The 19,534-nt window shown below is 49.0% G+C and overlaps 1 protein-coding gene across 25 annotated transcripts in view; it reads left to right on the plus strand.

Moving 5' to 3' along the window:
• DDX4 (DEAD-box helicase 4) overlaps window positions 1–19,534 on the plus strand; it is a 1,188,488-nt gene that overhangs the window by 652,841 nt on the left and 516,113 nt on the right. For 24 of the 25 annotated variants that reach the window (XM_063962294.1, XM_063962347.1, XM_063962463.1 and 21 more), the window contains one exon: window positions 13,069–13,113. The exons of the other annotated variant lie outside the window; for it this stretch is intronic. In XM_063962294.1, the coding sequence (XP_063818364.1) occupies window positions 13,069–13,113 (45 nt within the window). The remainder of the gene's footprint in view (window positions 1–13,068; window positions 13,114–19,534) is intronic. 25 annotated transcript variants of the gene reach the window in all.

Below are 19,534 nucleotides of genomic sequence, written 5' to 3' on the forward strand. Positions count from 1 at the left end.
AAAATGGTGGCTTTCTACGAAGCGATTCCATTCGGCAGATTCCACGCAAGAACATTTCAGTGGGATCTGCTGGACAAATGGTCCGGATCGCATGTTCACATGCATCAGCGGATAACCCTGTCCCCAAGGACAAGAGTGTCTCTCCTGTGGTGGTTGCAGAGGGCTCATCTTCTAGAGGGCCGCAGATTCGGCATTCAGGACTGGATCCTGGTGACCACGGATGCCAGCCTGAGAGGCTGGGGAGCAGTCACACAGGGAAGAAATTTCCAGGGCTTGTGGTCAAGCCTGGAAACGTCACTTCACATAAATATCCTGGAACTAAGGGCCATTTACAATGCTCTAAGCCAAGCAAGACCTCTGCTTCAGGGTCAGCCGGTGTTGATCCAGTCGGACAACATCACGGCAGTCGCCCACGTAAACAGACAGGGCGGCACGAGAAGCAGGAGGGCAATGGCAGAAGCTGCAAGGATTCTTCGCTGGGCGGAAAATCATGTGATAGCACTGTCAGCAGTGTTCATTCCGGGAGTGGACAACTGGGAAGCAGACTTCCTCAGCAGACACGACCTCCACCCGGGAGAGTGGGGACTTCATCCAGAAGTCTTCCACATGATTGTAAACCGTTGGGAAAAACCAAAGGTGGACATGATGGCGTCCCGTCTCAACAAAAAACTAGACAGGTATTGCGCCCAAGTCAAGAGACCCTCAGGCAATAGCGGTGGACGCTCTGGTAACACCGTGGGTGTACCAGTCAGTGTATGTGTTCCCTCCTCTGCCTCTCATACCCAAGGTACTGAGAATTATAAGACGGAGAGGAGTAAGAACTATACTCGTGGCTCCGGATTGGCCAAGAAGGACTTGGTACCCGGAACTTCAAGAGATGCTCACAGGGGACCCGTGGCCTCTACCTCTAAGAAGGGACCTGCTCCAGCAGGGACCCTGTCTGTTCCAAGACTTACCGCGGCTGCGTTTGACGGCATGGCGGTTGAACGCCGGATCCTGAAGGAAATAGGCATTCCGGATGAAGTTATCCCTACCCTGATCAAGGCCAGGAAGGAAGTAACCGCACAACATTATCATCGTATTTGGCGTAAATATGTTGCGTGGTGCGAGGCCAGTAAGGCCCCTACAGAGGAATTTCAACTGGGTCGTTTCCTGCATTTCCTGCAAACAGGACTGTCTATGGGCCTAAAATTAGGGTCCATTAAGGTTCAAATTTCGGCCCTGTCGATTTTCTTCCAAGAAGAGCTGGCTTCAGTTCCTGAAGTTCAGACGTTTGTCAAAGGGGTACTGCATATACAGCCTCCTTTTGTGCCTCCGGTGGCACCTTGGGATCTCAATGTGGTTTTGGGGTTCCTAAAGTCACATTGGTTCGAACCCCTTATCACTGTGGACTTAAAATATCTCACATGGAAAGTGGTAATGCTGTTGGCACTGGCTTCAGCCAGGCGCGTGTCAGAATTGGCGGCTTTGTCCTATAAAAGCACTTACCTAATATTTCATACGGATAGGGCAGAATTGAGGACTCGTCCTCAATTTCTCCCTAAGGTGGTTTCAGCATTTCACCTGAACCAGCCTATTGTGGTACCTGCGGCTACTGGGGACTTGGAGGACTCCAAGTTGCTGGACGTAGTCAGGGCCCTGAAAATATGTTTCCAGGACGGCTGGAGTCAGAAAATCTGACTCGCTGTTTATCCTGTATGCACCCAACAAGCTGGGTGCTCCTGCTTCTAAGCAGACTATTGCTCGTTGGATTTGTAGTACAATTCAGCTTGCACATTCTGTGGCAGGCCTGCCACAGCCAAAATCTGTAAAAGCCCATTCCACAAGGAAGGTGGGCTCATCTTGGGCGGCTGCCCGAGGGGTCTCGGCTTTACAACTTTGCCGAGCAGCTACTTGGTCAGGGGCAAACACGTTTGCTAAATTCTACAAATTTGATACCCTGGCTGAGGAGGACCTGGAGTTCTCTCATTCGGTGCTACAGAGTCATCCGCACTCTCCCGCCCGTTTGGGAGCTTTGGTATAATCCCCATGGTCCTTACGGAGTTCCCAGCATCCACTAGGACGTTAGAGAAAATAAGGATTTACTCACCGGTAATTCTATTTCTCGTAGTCCGTAGTGGATGCTGGGCGCCCATCCCAAGTGCGGATTGTCTGCAATACTTGTAAATAGTTATTGTTAACTAAAGGGTTATTGTTGAGCCATCTGTTGAGAGGCTCAGTTGTTTTCATACTGTCAAACTGGATATAGTATCACGAGTTGTACGGTGTGATTGGTGTGGCTGGTAAGAGTCTTACCCGGGATTCTAAATCCTTCCTTATTATGTCTGCTCGTCCGGGCACAGTGTCCTAACTGAGGCTTGGAGGAGGGTCATAGTGGGAGGAGCCAGTGCACACCAGGTAGTCATAAATCTTTCTAGAGTGCCCAGCCTCCTTCGGAGCCCGCTATTCCCCATGGTCCTTACGGAGTTCCCAGCATCCACTACGGACTACGAGGAATAGAATTACCGGTGAGTAAATTCTTATTTTCTGGTCTGTGTCCAGAATCAAGCCCAAGAAGGTCAGACGCGTCGTAGGAACCAGCTGCGACTTAGGGATATTGAGAATCCAGCTGTGTTGCTGTAACACCTTCAATGAAAGTGACACGCTGTCCAGTAACTTCTCCCGAGATCTCGCTTTTTTGAGGAGATCGTCCAAGTATGTGATAATTGTGACACCTCGCTTGCGCAGGAGCACCATCATTTCCCCCAGTACTTTGGTGAAAATCCTTTGGGCCGTGGAAAGCCCAAACGGCAACGTCTGAAATTGGTAATGACAATCCTGTACAGCAAATCTCAGGAACGCCAGATGAGGTGGTAATATTGGAACATGAAGGTACGCATCCTTTGTCTAGGGAAACCATAAAATCCCCCCCTTCCAGGCTGGCGATGACCGCTGTGAGCGACTCCATCTTGAACTTGAACTTTTTCAAGTATAGGTTCAGGGATTTTAAATTCAAAATGGGTCTGACCGAACCGTCCGGTTTCGGGACCACAAACAGGGTTGAGTAATATCCCCTCCCCTGTTGAAGTAGGGGAACCTTGACCACCACCTGTTGAAGATACAATTTTTGAATTGCATTTACCACTAACTCCCTCTCTGAGGGAGAACCTGGCAGAGCAGATTTGAAAAACCGGCGACTGGGTCCTCTTCGAATTCCAGCTTGTATCCCTGAGAAACAATTTCTATTGCCCAGGGATCCACCTGTGAGAGAACCCAGATGTGGCTGAAATGTCGAAGACGTGCCCCCACTGGAGCGGACTCCCTCAGGGGAGCCCCCGCGTCATGCGGTGGATTTTGCAGAGGCTGGGGAGGACTTCTGTTCCTGGGAACTAGCTCTGTGCAGATACTTTCCTCTGCCCTTATCTCTGGCAAGAAAGGACGATCCACGTACTTTTTTTTCTTTTATACGAACTAAAGGACTGCATTTGATAATGAGGCGCTTCCTTAGGCTTTGAGGGAACATAAGGCAAGAAATTCGATTTACCTGCCGTAGCTGTGGAGACGGGGTCCGAGAGGCCTTCTCCAAATAACTCCTCATCTTTGTAAGGCAAAAACTCCATATGCCTCTTCGAGTCGGCATCCCCCGTCCACTGTCGGGTCCGTAAGACTCGCCTAGCGGAAACAGACATAGCGTTTATTCTGAAACTTAGTAAACAATCATCTCTTTGAGCATCCCTCATATATAATACAGCATCTTTTATATTCCCCAGGGTCATTAAAATGGTATCCTTATCTAGGGTCTCAATCTCCGCTGATAAGGAATCAGTCCATGCAGCCACAGCACTACAAACCCAGGCCGACGCCATTGCCGGTCTAAGTATTATACCAGAATGTGTGTAAATGGACTTCATGGTAACCTCCTGCTTGCGATCAGCAGCATCCTTGAGGGTAGCCGTACTTGGGATGGCAGCGCTATGTTTTTTGATAAGCGTGTCAATGCCTTGTCCACCTTAGGAGAGGATTCCCATCGTATCCTATCCTTTTACAGGAAAGTATACGCCATAAGAATCCTTTTGGGAACCTGCAGTCTCTTGTCTTGGGTTTCCCAAGCCTTATCGCATAATTCGTTCAGCTCATACGAGGATGGAAAGGTGACCTCAGGCTTTTTCTCTATATACATGTGTACCCTCGTGTCAGGGACAGGGGGTTCCTCTGTGATAGGCAAAACCTCTTTTATTGCAATAATCATTTATCGAAAACCCTTAGCCACTTTTGGCTGTAATTTTGCATCATCGTAGTCGACACTGGAGTCTGAATCCGTGTCGGTATCTGTCAACAATTTGGGATACTGTGCGCTTCTGAGACCCCGAAGGACTCGTCAACATTGGGACTGGACTTCCTGACTGTTCCCTAGCCTCAGCTTTGTCTAATCTTTTGTGCAATAAATTCACATTAGCACTTAAGACATTCCACATATCCATCCAGTCAGGTGTCGGCGCTGCCGACTGAGACCTTGCATTCATACACTCCCCCTCCTCCTTAGGTGAGCCTTCAACCTCATACATGTCGACACGCGTACCGACACACCCCGCACACACAGGGAAGCTCTTTTCTGAAGACCGGTACCCCACCAGGCCCTTTGGAGAGAGAGAGAGAGTATGCCAGCACACACCCCAGCGCTATATGACCCAGGAAAAAACAGAGTGTTTTACCCAGTAGCGCTGTTAACTTTATACACGCCAATTATGTGCCGCCCCCCCCTCTTGAAAAACCCACTGTCACTGTCCGTAAGCAGGGGAGAGTCCGGGGAGCTTCCTCTCAGCGCTGTGCTGTGGAGAAAATGGCGCTGGTGAAGAAGCCCCGCCCCCTCGGCGGCGGGCTTCTGTCCCGCTCAAAATCTATCAAAACATGGCGGGGGCTCTTTATATACATGTACATGTGTATATATATGCTTTTGCCATAGGAGAGGTATATACTGCTGCCCAGGGCGCCCCCCCCCCCCCCCCTTGCGCCGTGCACCCTTACAGTGACCGGAGTGTGTGAGGTGAACGGGAGCAATGGCGCACAGCTTCACCGCTGTGACGTCTTCTGCCGCATCTGAATTCTTCTTTCTTCTCATACTCACCCGGCTTCTATCTTCTGGCTCTGCGAGGAGGACGGCGGCGCCGCTCTGGGACAGACGGCGAGGATGAAACCTGCGTTCCAATCCCTCTGGAGCTAATGGTGTCCAGTAGCCTAAGAAACAGGACCTTGAAACTCAGAGAAGTAGGGCTGTTTCTCTCTCCTCAGTCCCTCGATGCAGGGAGTCTGTTGCCGGCAGGCTCCCTGAAAATAAAAAACCTAACCAAAATACTTTCTTACAGGAAACTCGGGAGAGCTCCCAGCAGTGCACCCATCTCCTCTGGGCACAGTATCAAACTGAGGTCTGGAGGAGGGGCATAGAGGGAGGAGCCAGTGCACATCCAGAGCCTAAAGTCTTTCTTAAAGTGCCCATGTCTCCTGCGGAGCCCGTCTATCCCCATGTTCCTTACGTAGTGCCAGCATCCTCTAGGACGTTAGAGAAATATTTTTCTCTAACGTCCTAGTGGATGCTGGGGACTCAGTAAGGACCATGGGGAATAGACGGGCTCCGCAGGAGACAGGGCACTCTAAAGAAAGATTTAGTACTACCTGGTGTGCACTGGCTCCTCCCTCTATGCCCCTCCTCCAGACCTCAGTTAGAATCTGTGCCCGGCCAGAGCTGGGTGCTTTTAGTGGGCTCTCCTGAGCTTGCTAACAAGAAAGTATTTTAGTTTAGGTTTTTTTATTTTCAGAGAGCTTCTGCTGGCAACAGACTCTCTGCTACGTGGGACTGAGGGGAGAGAAGCAAACCTACTAACTGCGGCTAGGTTGCGCTTCTTAGGCTACTGGACACCATTAGCTCCAGAGGGATCGAGCACCGGTACCTAACCTTGATCGTCCGTTCCCGGAGCCGCGCCGCTGTCCCCCTCGCAGAGCCTGAAGTACAGAAGCAGCAGAAGCATGAAGACATCGAAATCGGCGGCAGAAGACTCCTGTCTTCACTTAAGGTAGCGCACAGCACTGCAGCTGTGCGCCATTGCTCCCGCAGCACACCCGCACACTCCGGTCACTGTAGGGTGCAGGGCGCAGGCAAAATAACACATATCCAGTCAGGCACTGGATATATGTCCGAGCCCCTGCCATTTTTTACACATAGAAGCGGGACAGAAGCCCGCCGCTGAGGGGGCGGGGCCTTCTTCCTCAGCACACCGGCGCCATTTGCTCTTCACAGCTCCGCTGGAAAGACGCTCCCCAGGCTCTTCCCTGCAGTATCCAGGTGCAAAAAGGGTAAAAAGAGAGGGGGGGCACATAAATTTAGGCGCAAAACGATCACAAACAGCAGCTACTGGGTAATCACTAAGGTACAGTGTAATCCCTGGGTTATATAGCGCTGGGGTGTGTGCTGGCATACTCTCTCTCTGTCTCCCCAAAAGCCTTTGTGGGGTCCTGTCCTCAGTCAGAGCATTCCCTGTGTGTGTGTGGTGTGTCGGTACGTCAGTGTCGACATGTTTGATGAGGAAGGATATGTGGAGGCAGAACAAGTGCAGGTGAATAGTAACATAGTAACATAGTATCTGAGGTTGAAAAAAGACAATTGTCCATAGAGTTCAACCTATTTGTGGTGTCCTATGCATGATGATTTGACTAAAATTTCTGACTGATGCTGCTGTCAGCCATTGCATTTTATCCCTATTTATAGTAACTATAATGCATGACTAAGCACCATACCCCTGGATATCCTTATCCAATAGGAATTTATCTAACCCATTCTTAAAGGTGTTGACAGATTCCGCCATTACAACTCCCTCGGGCAGGGAATTCCAAACACGTATTGTCCTTACCGTGAAAAAGCCTTTACGCCGTATTGTGCGGAATCTCCTTTCCTCTAACCTGAGCGAGTGTCCACGAGTCCTCTGTGTTGATCTAACCAAAAACAAGTCCCGCGCAAGCTCTGTGTATTGTCCCCTTATATATTTGTAGATGTTGATCATATCCCCTCTTAGTCTCCGCTTTTCCAATGTAAACATGCCTAGTCTTTCAAGCCTTTCCTTGTATTCCATCGTCCCCATGCCCTTAATTAGTTTGGTCGCCCTCCTCTGTACCTTTTCAAGCTCCAGGATATCCTTTTTGTAGTAAGGTGCCCAGAACTGTACACAGTATTCAAGGTGTGGCCTCACTAGTGATTTATATAACGGGAGTATAATACTCTCGTCCCTAGCATCAATACCCCGTTTTATGCATGCTAATATCTTATTAGCCTTCTTTGCTGCAGTCCTACTTTGGGTACTACTGCTTAGCTTGCTATCTATGAGGACACCTAAGTCCTTTTCCAGTACAGAATCCCCTAATTTTACCCCATTTAGTAGGTAGGTGTAATTTTTGTTCTGGTTACCACAGTGCATTACCTTACACTTGTCTGTGTTGAAGCGCATTCTCCATTTGGCTGCCCATGCTTCTAATTTAACTAAGTCGTTCTGAAGAGACTCGGCATCCTCCTCTGTATTTATAGCCTTACACAATTTGGTATCATCTGCAAAAATTGACACCATGCTCTCTAGACCTTCTGTTAGGTCGTTAATGAAAATATTGAACAATAGCGGTCCTAATACTGAGCCTTGCGGCACACCACTTAGCACTTCAGTCCAAGTTGAAAAAGATCCATTAACCACAACGCGCTGCTTCCTATTATCTAACCAGTTTTTGACCCAAGTGCATATTGTGCTTCCTAGCCCTGATTCTTGTAGCTTGTAGATAAGTCTCATGTGTGGTACAGTATCGAACGCTTTGGCAAAGTCTAAAAAGATTACATCCACGTCTTTACCCTGATCTAGGTTTGCGCTTACTGTTTCATAAAAGCTAAGTAAGTTGGTTTGACAGGATCTGTCCTTCATAAACCCATGTTGATTCCTTTTAATGACCTTATTGGTTTCAAGGAATGAGATGCCGTCGACGGTGCCAACACCTGATTGGATGGATATGTGGAAGGTGTTAAATGATAATGTAAGCTCCTTGCATAACAGGTTGGATAAAGCTGTAGCCTTGGGACAGTCAGCGTCTCAACCCATGCCTGATCCTACAATGCAGAGGCCGTCGGGGTCTCACAAGCGCCCACTATCCCAGATGGTTGACAAAGATGCCGACACGGAGTCTGACTCCAGTGTCGATGACGATGATGCAAAGTTGCAGCCTAAAATGACTAAAGCCATCCGCTACATGATTATAGCAATGAAGGATATATTGCACATATCAAAGGAAAACCCTGTCCCTGACAAGAGCGTTTATATGTATGGGGAGAAAAAGCAAGAAGTGACTTTTCCCCCTTCACATGAATTTAATGAATTATGTGTAAAAGTGTGGGATTCCCCTGATAGGAAAGTAGTAATTTCCATGAGATTACTGATGGCGTATCCTTTCCCGCCAACGGACAGGTTACGCTGGGAATCCTCCCCGAGGGTAGACAAGGCGTTGACACGCTTATCTAAGAGGGTGGCCCTGCCGTCTCAGGATACGGCCGCCCTAAAGGATCCTGCGGATAGAAAGCAGGAAGCTATCCTGAAGTCTGTTTATACACATTCTGGTACTCTACTGAGGCCAGCAATTGCTTCGGCCTGGATGTGTAGTGCTGTAGCAGCTTGGACTGATTATCTCTCGGAGGAGATAGATACCCTGGACAGGGACACTGTTCTACTGACCCTGGGACATATCAAGGACGCTGTCCTATATATGCGCGATGCCCAGAGGGACATTTGCCTGCTGGGCTCTAGAATAAACGCAATGTCCATTTCTGCCAGAAGGGTCTTATGGACTCGGCAATGGACAGGGGATGCCGACTCTAAAAAAAACACATGGAGGTTTTGCCTTATAAGGGTGAGGAATTATTTGGGGACGGTCTCTCGGACCTAGTTTCCACTGCTACGGCAGGGAAGTCAAATTTCTTGCCTTATGTTCCCTCACAGCCGAAGAAAGCACCGTATTACGAAATGCAGTCCTTTCGTTCGCAAAAGAGCAAGAAAGTCAGAGGGGCATCTTTTCTTGCCAGAGGCAGGGGTAGAGGAAAAAAGCTACACCATGCAGCTAGTTCCCAGGAACAAAAGTCCTCCCCGGTTTCCACTAAATCCACCGCATGACGCTGGGGCTCCACAGGCGGAGCCAGGAGCGGTGGGGGCGCGTCTACGAAATTTCAGCCACCAGTGGGTTCGCTCACAGGTGGATCCTTGGGCTATACAAATTGTGTCTCAGGGGTACAAGCTGGAGTTCGAAGTGACGCCCCCTCACCGTTACCTAAAATCGGCCTTGCCAGTTTCCCCCAGGGAGTGCTGGCGGCAATTCACAAGCTATACCTCCAGCAGGTGGTAGTAAAGGTTCCCCTCCTTCAACAGGGAAGGGGTTACTATTCCACTATGTTTGTGGTACCGAAACCGGACGGTTCGGTCAGGCCCATATTGAATTTAAAATCCCTGAATATTTATCTGAGGAAATTCAAGTTCAAAATGGAATCGCTCAGAGCGGTCATTGCAAGTCTGGAAGAGGGGTATTTCATGGTGTCTCTGGACATCAAGGATGCTTACTTGCATGTCCCCATTTATCCGCCTCATCAAGAGTACCTCAGGTTTGTGGTACAGGACTGTCATTACCAATTCCAGACGCTGCCGTTTGGCCTGTCCACGGCACCGAGAATATTTACCAAGGTGATGGCGGAGATGATGGTGCTCCTTCGAAAGCAAGGAGTTACAATTATCCCATACTTGGACGATCTCCTCATAAAGGCGAGGTCCAGGGAGCAATTACTGATCAGCGTAGCACACTCTCATGAAGTGTTGCGGCAGCACGGCTGGATTCTGAACATTCCATAGTCGCAGCTGATCCCTACGAAGCGTCTGCCCTTCCTGGGCATGATTCTGGATACATGCCAGAAAGGTATTTCTCCCGGAGAAGGCTCAGGAGCTCGTGACTCTGGTCAGGGACCTCCTGAAACCAAAACAGGTGTCGGTGCATCACTGCACGCGAGTCCTGGGAAAGATGGTGGCGTCATACGAAGCCATTCCCTTCGGCAGGTTCCATGCCAGGATTTTTCGGTGGGATCTGTTGGACAAGTGGTCCGGATCGCATCTTCAGATGCATCGGCTGATCACCCTGGCCCCCAGGGCCAGGGTGTCTCTTCTGTGGTGGCTGCAGAGTGCTCACCTCCTCGAGGGCCGCAGGTTCGGCATACAGGACTGGGTCCTGGTGACCACGGATGCAAGTCTCCGAGGTTGGGGGGCAGTCACTCAGGGAAGAAACTTCCAAGGGCTGTGGTCAAGTCAGGAGACTTGTCTGCACATAAATATCCTAGAACTAAGGGCCATATACAACGCCCTAAGCCAAGTGGAGCCTCTGCTTCGAGACCAACCAGTGCTGATTCAGTCAGATAACATCACTGCAGTGGCCCATGTCAATCGACAGGGCGGCACAAGAAGCAGGGTGGCGATGGCAGAAGCCACCAGGATTCTTCGTTGTGCGGAGAATCACGTGCAGGCACTGTCAGCAGTGTTCATTCCGGGGGTTGACAACTGGGAAGCATACTTCCTCAGCAGACACGAACTCCACCCGGGAGAGTGGGGACTTCATCAAGAAGTCTTCACGCTGATTGCAAATCGATGGGAACTCCCACAGGTGGACATGATGGCGTCACGCCTCAACAAAAAGCTAAACGGGTATTGCGCCAGATACAGTGGAGGGATAAGGGTACCGGCGACCAATGTTGTGTAAAATTACAAATAATTAATGTTAAGAGCTTAAGATTTATGAGCCAAAGAATATATAAAATCGAACAAACAGTTTTAATAGCATATATAGATAAAATACATAAAGGGTCATAAAATATCCGAATCAGGTAAAAAGGTAAAAAGGTATCAAGGTAAAAGACTTAACTTTAAAATAGGCAAGGGGGTCACTGCAGGGAACCCAACGCGTTTCGTCACATCAGACTTCTTCAAAGGGTATTGCGCCAGGTCAAGGGACCCTCAGGCGATAGCTGTGGACGCACTAGTAACACCATGGGTGTTCCAGTCGGTCTATGTGTTTCCTCCTCTTCCTCTCATACCCAAGGTGCTGAGAATTGTAAGAAAAAGAGGAGTGAGAACAATATTCATTGCTCCGGATTGGCCAAGAAGGACTTGGTCCCCGGAACTGCAAGAAATGCTCACAGAGGACCCATGGCCTCTGCCTCTCAGACAGGACCTGTTACAACAAGTCCCTGTCTGTTCCAAGACTTACCGCGGCTGCGTTTGACGGCATGGCGGTTGAACGCCGGATCCTAGCGGAAAAGGGCATTCCGGATGAAGTTATTCCTACGCTGATAAAGGCTAGGAAAGACATGACAGCAAAACATTATCACCGTATATGGCGAAATTATGTTGCTTGGTTTGAGGCCAGGAAGGCCCCTACAGAGGAATTCCAGCTGGGTCGATTCCTGCACTTCCTACAGTCAGGAGTGACTATGGGCCTAAAATTAGGGTCCATAAAGGTCCAGATTTCGGCCCTATCCATTTTCTTTCAAAAGGAACTGGCTTCACTGCCTGAGGTTCAGACGTTTGTTAAGGGAGTGCTGCATATTCAGCCCCCTTTTGTGCCACCAGTGGCACCTTGGGATCTTAACGTGGTCTTGGGGTTCCTGAAATCCCACTGGTTTGAGCCACTTAAGACCGTGGAGCTAAAGTATCTCACATGGAAAGTGGTCATGCTGTTGGCCTTAGCGTCGGCCAGGCGTGTGTCAGAATTGGCGGCTTTGTCATGTAAAAGCCCCTATCTGGTTTTTCATATGGACAGGGCAGAATTGCGGACTCGTCCGCAATTTCTACCAAAGGTTGTGTCTTCGTTTCATTTGAACCAACCTATTGTGGTGCCTGCGGCTACTCGTGACTTGGAGGATTCCAAGTTGCTGGACGTGGTCAGGACTTTGAAGACTTATGTTAACAGAACGGCTGGAGTCAGGAAGACTGACTCGCTGTTTATCCTGTATGCATCCAACAAGCTGGGTGCTCCTGCTTCAAAGCAAACTATTGCGCACTGGATCTGTAACACGATTCAGCAGGCTCATTCTGCGGCAGGATTGCCGCATCCAAAATCAGTGAAAGCCCACTCCACAAGGAAGGTGGGCTCTTCTTGGGCGGCTGCCCGAGGGGTCTCGGCATTACAGCTTTGCCGAGCTGCTACTTGGTCGGGTTCAAACACTTATGCAAAATTCTACAAGCTTGATACCCTGGCTGAGGAGGACCTTGTGTTTGCCCATTCGGTGCTGCAGAGTCATCCGCACTCTTCCGCCCGTTTGGAGGCTTTGGTATAATCCCCATGGTCCTTACGGAGTCCCCAGCATCCACTAGGACGTTAGAGAAAATAAGATTTTATTCACCGGTAAATCTTTTTCTCGTAGTCCGTAGTGGATGCTGGGCGCCCGTCCCCAGTGCGGACTTTCTGCAATACGTGTATATAGTTATTGCTTAATAAAGGGTTATGTTATATTGGCATCCTTTGGTTGATGCTATATTGTTTGTTCATACTGTTAACTGGGTAAGGTTATCACAAGTTATACGGTGTGATTGGTGTGGCTGGTATGAGTCTTACCCTGGATTCCAAAATCCTTTCCTTGTAATGTCAGCTCTTCCGGGCACAGTTTCCTTAACTGATGTCTGGAGGAGGGGCATAGAGGGAGGAGCCAGTACACACCAGGTAGTAATAAATCTTTCTTTAGAGTGCCCAGTCTCCTGCGGAGCCCGTCTATTCCCCATGGTCCTTACGGAGTCCCCAGCATCCACTACGGACTACGAGAAAAAGATTTACCGGTGAGTAAAATCTTATTTTTTTTTATATATAATATACTGTGTGTGTGTGTATATATAATATACTGTGTGTGTATGTATATATATATATATATATCTATATATATATATCTATATATATATATCTATATCTCTATAGATCTCTATAGATCTTTCTATCATCTATCATGTATGTGTTGAGGTATTCCTTATCTACTTACCTTTTTCCAAGGTGATCGTGGTGATACTGACAACACAAGAGGCTTTGGAAGAAGAGGTGAGACTCAATTCAGTCTTGTAATGTTTTCATTGTCTGGCTTCTTGAGATGGTTGTATTTCTTAACATGTTATTAATGTTATGGATAGGATGTATTCTGTAGTCAGAATGCTGTAATAGTATAAAATAAAAACTTTTAGTCATGTATAATCTAGAGTTTACTGTTCTTATGGGAAAATTTTATACTGTCTCTATTTGGAACAATATGTTCACTTAGCTAGGACTGAACATCGTTACTTTCTGCTGCTGTGGGGTACACTGGACTCCAGAAGGAATAGACATAGGGTGTAGAGTAGGATCTTGATCCGAGGCACCAACAGGCTGAAAAGTTTTGACTGTTCCCAGAATGCATAGCGCCGCCGCCTTTATAACCCCGCCTCCCTGCACAGGAGCTCAGTTTTGTAGTTGGTGCCGCAGATAGCAGGCACATAACGGAGGTGCTGCTCCAGGCAGCCCTAAGAAGAGCTTTTTTGAAGAAAAGGTGAAGACTACAAGGGCAGCAGCAATAGTAAATGTCAGAAGACATTCACTGCTGCAGCTCCAGCTCTCCCCAGCGGCGCTGTACACTCACAAGCCCGGGTTGCCGAGTAACTACAGCAGGAGGCTCCGGTTTTCTTCATGGTCAGGCACACACGACGGGGGCTCTCCGGGATCGCGTGGCCGCGCTTCGGGAGGTGGTGAGTGGGTCCTGCTTGCGGGACCTGTACTTTATCGCGATCCGGCGCGGTCTGTAGGAGGCGGGCAGCGTGCGCTGGCGGTGGACACTGTGGCAGTATAGGCGATCCCACTAGATCACCAGGGCATGGGCGCAGGTCATGTTTTCTCTCTAAACCATTTTAATTGTAGCCCACAGTACCTGGTGGTTTTGCCAGCAGGGGGATAAGGTTTAGACCTGAAGCCCCTCCCCCCAGCCCGCCATTTCCCGCAAATGTTCCCGCCCTGGAGTTGCATATCTGTCTCTCCCTCACTCCCTGTCATTGTCTGGGCGCCATTTCTCTCAGCTTCACTGTTCCTGGGACTGCTTGGGCAAATCCTCCTGTGTAAAGCCGCCTGGTTGTCAGTGCTGTGACTTTACAGGATACTTAAGTATTCTACCTGCCTTTTAGACAGTGTTATTTAAGAAAGAGTGCATTTCGTCAGGGTTTTATTGTACAATTACCATGTGATATAAATCCAGTTCTTACTGTGCAGTGTTATATCTATTGACTACATAGCTCTCTCTCTCTCTATATATATATATATATATATATATATATATATATATATATATTAAAATATATAAGCTAGTCCAGTGCAGTATTGTTAGTAATAACCTCTGCATGGTATAACTATGACTATATGTGTGTGCATTAGCTTGCTGATTGGTGACCATTTCGTGTGTCTCACTCAACTTGCTATCCCTATATTCTATAACCTGAGGGGGCTTGGTGCGTCAGGTTTTATATTTATATAGGATTTTCACAAAGATATACTGTATTACGTATTTCTCTGACGTCCTAGTGGATGCTGGGAACTCCGTAAGGACCATGGGGAATAGACGGGCTCCGCAGGAGACTGGGCACTCTATAAGAAAGATTTGGTACTATCTGGTGTGCACTGGCTCCTCCCTCTATGCCCCTCCTCCAGACCTCAGTTAGATTTCTGTGCCCGGCCCGAGCTGGTTGCACACTAGGAGCTCTCCTGAGCTTCTAGAAAGAAAGTTTAAATTAGGTTTTTTATTTTACAGTGAGACCTGCTGGCAACAGGCTCACTGCAACGAGGGACTAAGGGGAGAAGAAGCGAACCTACCTGCTTGCAGCTAGCTTGGGCTTCTTAGGCTACTGGACACCATTAGCTCCAGAGTGATCGACCGCAGGACCCGTCCTTGGTGTTCGTTCCCGGAGCCGCGCCGCCGTCCCCCTTACAGAGCCAGAAGCATGAAGATGGTCCGGAAAATCGGCGGCAGAAGACTTCAGTCTTCACCAAGGTAGCGCACAGCACTGCAGCTGTGCGCCATTGCTCCTCATACACACTTCACACTCCGGTCACTGAGGGTGCAGGGCGCTGGGGGGGGCGCCCTGAGCAGCAATAAAAACACCTTGGCTGGCAAAATAGCCACAATAAAAAGCCCCAGAGGCTATATATGTGGTAATTACCCCTGCCAGAATACAGAAAAAAGCGGGAGAAAAGTCAGCCGAAAAAAGGGCGGAGCCATCTCCCTCAGCACACCGGCGCCATTTTCTCTTCACAGTGTAGCTGGAAGACAGCTCCCCAGGCTCTCCCCTGTAGTTTTCAGGCTCAAAGGGTTAAAAAGAGAGGGGGGGGCACTAAATTTAGGCGCAATATTGTTTATACAAGCAGCTATTGGGGAAAATTCACTCAGTGATGGTGTTTATCCCTACATTATATAGCGCTCCGGTGTGTGCTGGCATACTCTCTCTCTGTCTCCCCAAAGGGCTGTGTGGGGTCCTGTCCTCAGTCAGAGCATTCCCTGTGTGTGTGCGGTGTGTCGGTACGGCTGTGTCGACATGTTTGAGGAGGCTGGCTTATGTGGAGGCGTAACAGATGCCGATAAATGAGATGTCGCCCCCCTGTGGGCCAACACCAGAGTGGATGGATAGGTGGAAGGTATTAACCGACAGTGTCAACTCCTTACATAAAGGCTGGATGACGTAACAGGTATGGGACAGCCGGCTTTCAGCCCGCGCCTGCCCAGGCGTCTCAAAGGCCATCAGGGGCTTAAAAACGCCCGCTCCCTCAGATGGCAGACACAGATGTCGACACGGAGTCTGACTCCAGTGTCGACGAGGTTGAGACATATACACAATCCACTAGGAACATCCGTTACATGATCCCGGCAATAAAAAATGTGTTACACATTTCTGACATTAACCCAAGTACCACTAAAAACAAAAAAGGGTTTTGTGTGTGGGGAGAAAAAGCAGGCAGTGTTTTGTTCCCCCTTCAAATAAGTGAATGAGGTGTGAAAAAGCGTGGGTTCCCCCGATAAGAAACTGGTAATTTCTAAAAAGTTACTGATGGCGTACCCTTTCCCGTCAGAGGATAGGTTACGCTGGGAGATATCCCCTAGGGTGGATAAGGCGCTCACACGTTTGTAAAAAAAAAAAAGGTGGCACTGCCGTCTTAGGAAACGGCCACTTTGAAGGTACCTGCTGATAAATAGCAGGAGGCTATCCTGAAGTCTGTATTTACACACTCAGGTACTAGACTGAGACCTGCAGATAGTGCTGCTGCAGCGTGGTCTGTAACCCTTTCAAACAGGGATACTATTTTGCGAACATAAGACGTCGTCTTATATATGAGGGATGCACAGAGGGATATTTTGCCGGCTGGCATCCAGAATTATTGCAATGTCCATTCTGTCAGGAGGGTATTATAGACCCGACACTGGACAGGTGATGCTGACTTTAAAAGGCACATAGAGCCTTATAAGGGTGAGGAATTGTTTGGGGATGGTCTCTGGGACCTCGTATCCACAGCAACAGCTGGGATGAAAATTTTTTGCCTCAGGTTTCCTCACAGCCTATGAAAAGTACTGTATTATCAGGTACAGCCCTTTCGGCTTCAGAAAAGCAAGCGGGTCAACGGCGCTTCCTTTCTGCACAGAGACGAGGGAAGAGGGAAAAAGCTGCACCAGTCAGCCAGTTCCCAGAATCAAAATTCTTCCCCCGCTTCCTCTGAGTCCACCGCATGACGCGGGGGCTCCACAGGCGTAACCAGGTACGGTGGGGGGCCGCCTCAAAAATTTCAGCGATCAGTGGGCTCGCTCACAGGTGGATCCCTGGATCCTTTTCAAGTAGTATCTCAGGGGTACAAGCTGGAATTCGAGGCGTCTCCCCCCCGCCGTTTCCTCAAATCTGCATTGACGACAACTCCCTCAGGCAGGGAGGCTGTGCTAGAGGCAATTCACAAGCTGTATTCCCAGCAGGTGATAGTCAAGGTGCCCCTACTTCAACAAGGACGGGGTTACTATTCCACACTGGTTGTGGTACCGAAACCGGACGGTTCGGTGAGACCCATTTCAAATTTGAAATCCTTGAACACATACAAATTCAAGTTCAAGATGGAATCGCTCAGGGCGGTTATTGCAAGCCTGGAGGAGGGGGATTACATGGTATCCCTGGACATCAAGGATGCTTACCTACATGTCCCCATTTACCATCCTCATCAGTGTGGTACAGAATTGCCATTACCAATTCCAAACACTGCAGTTTGGACTGTCCACGGCACCGAGGGTCTTTACCAAGGTAATGGCAGAAATGATGATACTCCTTCGAAAAAAGGGAGTTTTTATGATCCCGTACTTGGACGATCTCCTTATAAAGGCGAGGTCCAAGGAGCAGTTGTTGGTCGGAGTAGCACTATCTCGGGAAGTGCTACAACAGCACGGATGGATTCTATACATTCCAAAGTCACAGCTGGTTCCTACCGCACGCCTACTGTTCCTGGGGATGGTTCTGGACACAGAACAGAAAAAAAGTGTTTCTCCTGCAGGAGAAAGCCAAGGAGCTATCATCTCTAGTCAGAGACCTCCTGAAACCAAAACAGGTATCGGTGCATCACTGCACACGAGTCCTGGGAAAAATGGTAGCTTCTTACGAAGCAAAATTCCATTCGGCAGGTTCCATACAAGAACCTTTTAGTGGGACCTCTTGAACAAGTGGTCGGGATCGCATCTTCAGATGCATCGGCTGATAACCCTGTCTCCAAGGACCAGGGTATCTCTACTGTGGTGGCTGCAGAGTGCTCATCTTCAAGAGGGCCGCAGATTCGGCATACAGGACAGGGTCCTGGTAACCACGGATGCCAGCCTTCAAGGCTGGGGGGCAGTCACACAGGGAAGAAACTTCCAAGGACTTTGGTCAAGTCAGGAGTCGTCCCTACACATAAATATTCTGGAACTGAGGGCCATTTACAATGCCTTAAGTCTGGCAAGGCCTCTGCTTCAAAACCAGCCGGTACTGATCCAATCAGACAACATCACGGCAGTCGCCCATGTAAACCGACAGGGCGACACAAGAAGCAGGATGGCGATGGCAGAAGCCACAAGGATTCTCCGATGGGCGGAAAATCACGTCTTAGCACTGTCAGCAGTGTTCATTCCGGGAGTGGACAACTGGGAAGCAGGCTTCCTCAGCAGACACGACCGACACCCGGGAGAGTGGGGACTTCATCCAGAAGTCTTCCAACTGTTGGTAAACCGTTGGGAAAGGCCACAGGTGGACATGATGGCGTCCCGCCTAAACAAAAAACTAGATATTGCGCCAGGTCAAGGGACCCTCAGGCAATAGCTGTGGACGCTCTAGTGACATCGTGGGTGTACCAGTCGGTTTATGTATTCCCTCCTCTGCCTCTCATACCAAGGGTACTGAGAATAATAAGAAAACGAGGAGGAAGAACGATACTCGTGGTTCCGGAGGGACCAAGAAGAGCTTGGTACCCAGAACTTACAGAAATAATATCAGAGGACCCATGGCCTCTACCGCTCAGACAGGATCTGCTACAGCAGGGGCCCTGTCTGTTCCAAGACTTACCGCGGCTGCGTTGGACGGCATGGCGGTTGAATTCCGGATCCTAAAGCAAAAGGGCATTCCGGAGGAAGTCATTCCTACGCTGATAAAAGCCAGGAAAGATGTAACCGCAAACCATTATCACCGTATTTGGCGAAAATATGTTGCGTGGTGTGAGGCCAGGAAGTCCCCAACAGAGGAATTTCAGCTGGGTCGTTTTCTGCACTTCCTACAGTCGGGAGTGAGTATGGGCCCAAAATTGGGTTCCATTAAGGTCCAGATTTCGGCTCTGTCGATTTTCTTCCAGAAAGAACTGGCTTCACTGCCTGAAGTTCAGACTTTTGTAAAGGGAGTGCTACATATTCAGCCCCCTTTTGTGCCTCCTGTGGCACCGTGGGATCTCAACGTGGTGTTGAGTTTCCTGAAATCACATTGGTTTGAGCCACTTAAAACTGTGGATCTGAAATATCTCACGTAAAAAGTGGTCATGTTATTGGCCTTGGCTTCGGCCAGGCGTGTGTCAAAATTGGCGGCTTTGTCATGTAAAAGCCCTTATCTGATTTTCCATATGGATAGGGCAGAATTGAGGACTCGTCCCCAGTTTCTCCCTAAGGTGGTATCAGCTTTTCACTTGAACCAACCTATTGTAGTGCCTGCGGCTACTAAGGACTTGGAAGATTTCAAGTTACTGGACGTAGTCAGGGCCTTAAAAAATTATATTTCCAGGACGGCTGGAGTCGGGAAAACTGACTCGCTTCTTATCCTGTAGGCACCCAACAAAATAGGTGCTCCTGCTTCTAAGCAGACTATTGCTCGCTGAATTTGTAGCACAATTCAGCTGGAGCATTCTGCGGCTGGATTGCCGCATCCTAAATCAGTGAAAGCCCATTCCACAAGGAAGGGGGCTCATC

The sequence above is a fragment of the Pseudophryne corroboree genome, chromosome 1 (genome assembly GCF_028390025.1).
Source record: "Pseudophryne corroboree isolate aPseCor3 chromosome 1, aPseCor3.hap2, whole genome shotgun sequence".
NCBI lineage: Eukaryota > Metazoa > Chordata > Amphibia > Anura > Myobatrachidae > Pseudophryne > Pseudophryne corroboree.